Genomic DNA, 8,873 nt, shown 5'->3' on the forward strand with positions numbered 1-8,873 from the left:
CACTTTGAGGGACACACAACCAGGCTTCAGTTTTCCCGAGTTTCAGTACGGAGATTCAGTACGGAGTTTCAATACCCCCATTCAAGTCATTACAGATAGTACCCTATGGGGCCTTTAATGTGAACAACAACTGGGTCAGTGTTACACTTTCAAAGAAGGGGGTGTGTTGACTGTGTAAACTGAAGGCAACACTGACGTGCAAATAAAATGTCGGTTTAGTCTACCTGAGCATTTTTTTACTGCATAGGAACTTTATGCATGAGAACTAAATAGAAGAGAAAGCCTGTAGACACAAAGTGCATGACTGAACATTTTATTTGTTTTAAGAGAAGATAAAAGTCGTGCACTATGCTGCATAGAGCAGACTTTGGTTTTGAGGAGATGTATGAAAAACCTGCAGCTTGGAATACGTCTATAAGTGTCTCTTTACAGCATGAAGGCGAGGTCCAAATTCTTGGCCCCATCACCGATGTAGATGTATCCGTGCTGTGGCGTCATGGGCACGTGGTAGAAGGTCAGGCCGAGCCACAACAGGCTGCGAAGCACGCACACTTTGCTGCCACATTCAAACTGGAGACTCCATGATCCTGCAGACAAGGGCGGAAAGCTTGTAAACAGTTGATACATGCAAGAGGCTGCAACGTCACGTTCCCCGACTGTAAAGTAGACGACTGGAGTTTTCTTTGGAAATCACTCCAAGACAGATATGCCCTTCTCATTCCAGGAACAGCCAAGGGATTCCTTTTTGTTGATTTGTATAAAGGAACATAAGGCGGCTTGTTTTGGTGTCGGGTAAACTGAGCTCTGTGGCTTCACCTTTAGGAACGTCATCACTCAGCACATCCAGGAAGTCAATAGCTGGGTTGAGTTGACTCGTCTCTAGGAGGCTCTTCTTCTTCAGATTCTTTGGTTCGCTGAAGTGCAGGAAGCTGTCGAGTTTTCCCGATTCAGAGTAAGACAGACCTGGGGAACAATGCACATGAGAAATAACCTTTTACACTGGATACAGAAGTGCAAGTTAACCAAATATATTTGAAAAGACATTAGGAAACATTTCCAAACCCTAACCCATTTGACCTATTGGTACAATTGACATAAATACCACATTTTAACAAGGCTTGATGAAACCACTTGGGACACAATGGGACTTAGACTCACACATGATGTGAAACAGTAAAATCTTATTACCGCAAAAGCTGCGGTTGATCTGGACCAGGCCGTGTGGACTCTTGACGAATGCACCTCGTGGTACCACAGACACTTCCTCTTCGATGTGATGAACTGTCACTGCCAGCCTGATCTCCTCGTTCACTTTGGTCTGAAACCAAGAGCAGACTTCCATGACTGTGCGGATATCAACAACAGGAAAGAATCACAGAAGTGCACCAGTAAGACTCTTTTGTACTCTCTTCATGCCATCTGCGTTTAATAGTTTGTTAGCAGCATTACACAACAGCTACTGGACGGATTACCGTGGACCTAAGTGGGAGGGTGTGGTGATGCGTCAGTGAAGAACCATTACATTTGGTTGTGGAATGTGGAATCTTTATGAAAAAGGAAACATATTTAGGGGGTTGGTATCTATGACTGTGTGGAATTTCATGCTGATCCAACACAAATCTAAATCTGGTGAAGTTAATTGTGGCTCTATTAGGGGTGTAGTTCATTCAGCCGCTGTATGGTAACACATAGAGCTAGAAACCTGTCAGTACCACCAATGTGTAGTTTAGAAATGTAATGTAGTTGGACATAAGCTATAAGGCTTGTTTAATTGTAGGTGACTGCTGGGCCTTTGGGGACGTATGTGCTCTGCTGAGTGCAATCCTACTTTTATTGTCTGTTTAATTTAGGTCCCACATTTATCTTTGTTATTACTTTATATCAATACTCACCACTACCTCCTCTTCTTCATCTCCTCGCCTGTGGATGTCCCGATGCTCGTACACATGTGAGGGGTCTCCTGTGAAGCGACCCTTGGCAGCGCTGGACACTTGGTCGATTAAAGGGGCTGTGGCTGGGGGCAGCAGGAACCAGTCCACACAGTTCAAGCTAGAGGGAACAGCCATGACACACACAATCAGCTTTTCTCCACACAGCAAATGAATGAAACTGAATCACAGGCGAAATTCTCCCACCTATACAGATTCTTCCTATCCTTCATCTCATCCTCTCCTCTCCCCTGAGCAATAAAATAATCCGCCTTCAGCCCCAGCACTTTGCCCCAGAGCAGGACTCGCTGGAACTTGTAGTTTTTCTGCAGAATCACCAGGGAGGTCTGCAGGGCGGCTCTCTGCTCATCATTCAGATCACTCGGGTACAGCAACTGTGAATCCATCGTTACTCTCGTTCTCACTTAACCTCTTTAAAGTGTCTTAAATACGAATCTCAAAATCCCTACAGTGTTTATGTCCAGTAAGGGCAAGCTCAAATCGTGGCACTGCCATTGGCAGCTCGTAGAGGTACTTCTTTAAACTGCCTTTGTTGCCACACTCTTTAGAGCCAGCTGCCTTTGGAGTCCAAACAGTGTGACAACAAAGGCAGTTTAAAGATTAAGTTTAACATTCAACTTACTGTTGACGTGTTGAGTAAGTGTTATTGCCTCTTCCACTGTGCGATTGTTACTTCAAGCGATTGTCACTTTACCCAGGGTTACATTTTTCAGAGGGTACCTGGAGTGAAGCCAACCAAAGTTGCATATAAGAGAAAGGATGCTGAGGAACATGTGGATAAGGGCGTTGGCTGGGATGGGACTCATGTGAAAGGACTTATTAAACCTGCACATCAACTGGAGCTCACTGAGTTAAAAGAGGAAATCACTCAACTAACACTAACACTGAAAAGGTGTTTTTGACCTGAACAGATCTTTAAGTCTGTATCTAGTGAGAGTAATAGCACCACCTGCTGCCAAAAGGAAGCACTTATTTTTCGTATGTGACCTCAGAGGTTCCTGTGAGAACCCCAGAGCCTGCTTGTCCGAACATACACGAATACGATTTTTACTGAATATATTTGGAGGTTTTCTAAAGTAAAGTCCAACATTTTCACTGTGGAATAGATTATTTCAGCATACTTCAAAGTACTGTAAAAACACTTTGCTCAATAAGTTCAGAGAGAGACTGATATGCCTGTGTTCAGGACCTCCCTGACTACATACGTACTGAATATCAAACATATTTACTGTTTAGATTAAGATATTTTTTAAAAGTAATGATTACTTGATTGTAGGTCAGAGAAGAACCCACTCATGTTTTGTGTGGTTTGGGATCCGGGGGTAGATCCAGGATTTTTTCTTTTGAAATCGTGTGCTATGTCAACAAATGAAATTTGATGGATCATTGGGTCAGAGATCGTGGATGCTTTTCCTACTTTGGTGAGGTCGTCGCTCTCCATCAACATCACCCTCTTCGGTAGTGTGGCTTTCTGCTTCTCTTTATTTGTTTCTTGTTTTTGCAGCTCCTCCACGGATGCGTCATACATCTTTCACTGATAAGCAGTGGCAGAGAAGTTGCTGCGTGGAGGAGGTTCAGTCTGGGTGCTTCTTTACCTTAGTGGGTTATTGAAGCTCTGGCTGCTTCTTGTCAGTTTTGGAGGCAACACTGTCTGGTCTGTCTTCTCCTCTCGCGGCCTCCACTTCCCTCTCATCTTCTACAGTTGTAGCCTGGGTTTTCTCCTCATCAGGGTCTGCTCCTCTTTCCACTGTTACAGCCTGTACTGGGAGACCCCCCCTCTGGCCTTATCAGTCCTGATGTGTAAGGCTGCCCTCCAACACAAAGTGAACAGACACATTTGGTCCACAACAACAGGCTTGTAGGATTGTTCCTTGAAGCTGTAGCATTTTTTTAAATTTATTTGAAAACCATCATATACATTTAATAAATGTCTGTAGTAACAGCACTAACTTAACATTTAGATAGATAGATAGATAGATAGATTACTGTATTCATCCCCGAGGGGAAATTAAGTCATCATAGCAGCCGGTATATTTGAATACAATTAAATACAATAGAATAGAAAACAAAAATAAAAAAATATTGAGGTAGGTAGAAAGAATAAAAACAGAAACACAAGATAAATAGGTAGATAAGGTGCAGTGGCAAGATGATGGTAATAGAACTGATGATATGATGGTAATGTTATGTTAGACAGTATATAAAAATAGTACAGTATATAATATAATATAACATAATATATATTTATATATGATAGTAATTATACCAATATAATAGCAGTATATAGTAGTAATGGCAGCAACAGTATATATAATAATAATAGTAATAATATAATAATAATAATAACATGTAAACATGTATAAATATGTGTATATAGACTTTTATATACAAAGAATATACAAAGAGTCTGATATAATATGATATGTTATATAGTAGAGGTATAAATATAAGTATTTGACTATACAATAGATAACATAATATACTATGAGTGTAAGAATATGTAGACAGAGTGTGCACATTTGAGACTTTCAGGAAATAAATAGGATGACCATTTCTCATTTCTATTTTTTTTTTAAATCTACACAAACAGTATATATGTATCATCTCCATCACTTTTTTTTCTTTTTCCTCCGAATACTCATTCCATCTTATCACTGCGGACAAGCCAGCCGACACAGAAATTCTATTGCGCGCATATACTGACATTAATGGACAATCACCCCAACAAACACAGACGAAAACATAACCTCCTTGGTGGAGGTAATCATATTGTAATTGTACGGTGAATGATGATTTTTTTTTTTTTTTTTTACAGAAACCTCTGTTATATGATACGGACAGAGAACAGCATCATTGCCCGCGGAAGAATAGACGAGTGCCTTGTAATGTGCTCTGTAACCACATGATGGCGTCACGCATCTGCAGCTGGCTGGGTTGTTGTGAGGCAGCCTCCAGTTGGATGAATCATTCGCATCAGATAAGGAACTCCCTGTGAGGCTATGAGGGCAGAGCCTCTGCTTTTATTACAACAACATCATGCTAAGAAGGCATGCATGTGTAATGATACTGTACACACACCCGTTGCCTCTCCTCTTAGGACAAAGAAGAACAGTTCCAATAGGTTTAAATACAAAATTATAACAATAAGTCACGTCTCTCTTGGTGGTCTTCAAGTGTCCTTTAACATGTACATGTACAGTCGTCCGTTGGCTGTGAGGGAATGAGCGAGATTGACAGGCAGGAGGTAGAGCAGCAGAAATACTGTGTCAGATGAAAGTTTTAAACGTGAGCCGAGAAAATTAGGAGGTTGGATCAGGACGATTCGGAAAAAGAATCTCACTGCTCTGTGGTCATGTTTTCTTCTTCTGCTAGAAAAGTTGCTGGATAAACAGGACGTACCGAGCAGCACTGGACAATGGAGGCTTCTGAGATGATCAGATAGAAAGAGAGTGAGAGAGTTTCGTTGCGTTCACCTTAAAGAGAAGTCGAAGACATCTGTGCACCAGTGTGACTTGTGTCGTCAAAACAGGTCTGGAAACCGATAAAAAGAGGAGAACTGTTATTTATTCATTATTAATTTCTTATTAAGGAAAAGGGAACAGATTCAAAGATGCGCAGAGAAACCAAACTGGACATAAACAATTATAATGAATTATTATTAAAGGAAACACGCAGGGGCGGACTGGGGGAAAAAAGTGGCCCGGGAGTTTCTGTCAGACCGGCCCACTCAATACACGGCGCGCGGCCCACCTGGGCCTCATGGGTTGTGCGCATGCGTATAACTGGGTGCCGCGTTGCGTGTATGTATGCAAATCCAAATTCTCTACACTTCGGCTGTGTAAGAACCAATTTAGAGGTGTTTATTAATAAGGTGGAGATCTTTTCTTACTTTGGACTTCCGAAGTCTGTAAAACACATATTAAAAGACACTTAAAAAAAAATCGAAAAATAGTCACCATGAGTGTGAAGACCGATTGCGAGTAGCAGTATAAAAGCAGTCAGTGCGAATTGATAGGTATAGCTCTTGGAGAAAATTACGCTTGTGCCGCTGTTTCAACCATTGTAGGGCTGATGCGATGATGGGCGTGGGCCGGTACATCATAGTGATGGGCCGTTGGATTTATATTTTCGGCCATCGGCCCACCGGGGATGTCCCCGGTATTCCCGATGGCCAGTCCGCCCCTGGAAACACGGTAGCGACCCATTAAAAACCATTTCAAAAATGGCGAAAGTTATTGATTTGTACCACTCTGACAAAACATTCAGTCAAACCATAACGTCCTTATCGAGCTGAATATTTAAAAGTTCGAATGGAGCTTCTATGTTGCAGCGTGTCTCGATTGATTAGAATCCGGAAACTGGCGGCATAAAGGAAACTATAATAATTCAATATAATACAACACAAGCTGGGGACCCCACCTATTGCCATATGTCAGCTGGCTCTACAGCCCCCTGTGAACCGTAGAGGATAGATGGTGCAGCTGATGGATGGATGTTTGGATGTGATCTGACATTTTTGAAATTCAGTAAGTTTGAAGAAAAAGATTGTAATCATAGTGACACCATTATCACATCCGTCCCAACAATACTTTTTTTTTTTTTTAAAGATGATACAGGGTGAGTTGAGTATCAAAGGACATTTCAACCAAACAAGGACAGAGTGGGGTATCAGATGCAGAGAAAACATACGAGGACTAACTCAAGATTTAACACTTCTTTTGAATATTTAGTCCTTGGCTCCCGACGTCGCCGCTCTGCATCAGAAGGGCCCCAACATTACCTAACAGCTCATTTGATTTATTTTTACACAGCAGCTCTCCTCTGTCTAATACCCTCATCAGCATTCATACCTGGCTGTGATGATTCGGGACAATGCTTCTTTATTGAGGAAGTGATCTCACCCTTGAGTGCCAGAATCAGCCTTTTTTACAGCCCATCTCCTCGGGGCCTCATCCATCACCAAGGTGTCTGGGCAACACGGCCACTAGACACATACTAACTCATTTAAGGAGCGGGACGCACGGGGACGTATCACTCAAGATCACTAACTCACTTAGTGAAGGAGGATGTGCCGAAAAATCTGCAGCTTGCTCCACGTCCCTTAGCGGGAGTTTTTGACCACAGGTAAATAAGAAGGTTATTTAGCTCCTGCTGACAGATGGGGAGGGATAAAGGACAAATGGCTCCACTTGGTTTTTGATTTGTCTTTCTATTCATCCGTCTTTACTCCACTGGCACCGAGTCCTCTCTACTCCTCCCATCTCCTGTTCGAAAGTAAGATTCGTAAATATGTTTTGTACGAACAAATTGAATCTCACGCTTCATATTACAGACACAGAAGGGACCGATTGCAGCTGAAGGCAGCGTGTCCGTCGACTTGACACTTCCTTTATCGACTGTAAACTCAATCAAACACCATGTAATCCAAAGTAAATATCGGTTTCTCCAATCACCTCTCTAATAAAAACACCGCTCTGCTCCCCAGCCTGAGAAATTTCAAATCACATTCTCAAAATGAACGTTGTACACATGGTGTTGGGATGGATCCACCTCTAATAAATACTATAATCTACTTTATTTTATTTATTGAATTTGAGGGTGTATTTAAGCCTGAGTTCTCTGACGTATTTGGATTTTGGATATTTGGATTAAATAGAACCTTGTAATGTTATTGTAGCTGAAGTTGCGTTTTTTTGCTCATATTTAAACTGTTTGTAAAACATATTTATTTTATATTATGTTCGAAATTTGAAGTGTAAAGAATAAAAACAACTTTTTCAACTATCTGTTGCACTGGGCTCACTTTCATTCTCATTCCACTTTACCCATAGTGCTGCACCAAGCACTTTGAGCTTCATATGAAGTATTACTTTTATATTATGTTTTCTGACATTGTTTAATTCATCCATTTATTACCTTATTTTATGTAATATGCATCTTTCCAGTGTTCAAATTAATGTAATGTCTTAGGTGCAATAAAGTTATTTGTGAGGGTCTTAAATTGGTTTGTTTTTTATGGAGCATATCTGAATGAGTGGATTTTAACAAGAGCAACATGCACAATAATATAATGAAACAACATCACACTGATGGATGATAAATAAAAAGGTATTTTTGTGTTTACTTGAATAAACAGCAGTAAGTAACAGTGTTTATTAAATGTTGTTGATCTTTAACACTGATAATGAATAATCCAAAGATGTTTTAGCTTTTCTTTGTCAAACGTAGTTTTATACACATTTCTACTTTTTAAAAGACGAAGATGACTACTACTCTCTTGCTGAAAAAAGTATAAAACATGAACTGCAAAAGGATTAAAAACCATTTAAGATACCAGAAAGCTGAACACACCTCTACAAGCTCACTTGTCACCCATTTAAGATAAAACGTCCAATAGATCGGAAAGTAGGAAGTAATATACGCTAGATCAGCGATCTGAATCAAGGTCCCAATCCTGCTGTAAAGGTTTGTTTTATTCAAGTTTCTTTGTTGAAGATGTAAAAGCAGATATTTGTGGCAAAGTTACAAACTAAAATATCAGTGAAAATCATGCAGTATCACCTCATCATACAGTATGTCAGCTGAGATAGATGGATGGATGGACACATGTTTGGAGGTGATCTCTTTTTGTTCAGTTAAATTCAGTTAGTTTTTACAAAAGATTGACAGACGGCTGGATGGATGGATGAGTTTTGATCATATTTCTTATCAGTTTTAAATCTCAGTAAATGTCTTGTACATGTGAAAAAATCTATTGTAGCTGACTATATGAGGATTCGTTCTTGTGAGATCATGCAATGAATTGGCAGAAAAAACATGGACACAGCGTTAGAAATTGAAACTCTTAAAAATATAAGCGAAAAAAAATCTGTGTAACAGACGAAGATAAATAAAAATAAACTTTCATCGGCTCACGTGATTTAA

At 40.4% G+C, this 8,873-nt stretch overlaps 1 protein-coding gene across 1 annotated transcript; it reads right to left on the reverse strand.

The window, feature by feature from the left end:
• Positions 1-408: 408 nt before the first annotated feature.
• LOC133973920 (radial spoke head protein 9 homolog) lies at positions 409-2,335 on the reverse strand. The gene is made up of 5 exons (XM_062411994.1): positions 2,136-2,335; positions 1,893-2,049; positions 1,189-1,318; positions 817-963; positions 409-587 (listed from the first exon to the last, which is right to left on the reverse strand). Exons 1-5 carry the CDS (start codon positions 2,333-2,335, stop codon positions 427-429), a joined length of 795 nt encoding a protein of 264 aa, XP_062267978.1. The 3' UTR covers positions 409-426.
• Positions 2,336-8,873: the final 6,538 nt, after the last annotated feature.

Source organism: Platichthys flesus, chromosome 18 (genome assembly GCF_949316205.1).
Source record: "Platichthys flesus chromosome 18, fPlaFle2.1, whole genome shotgun sequence".
Lineage (NCBI taxonomy): Eukaryota > Metazoa > Chordata > Actinopteri > Pleuronectiformes > Pleuronectidae > Platichthys > Platichthys flesus.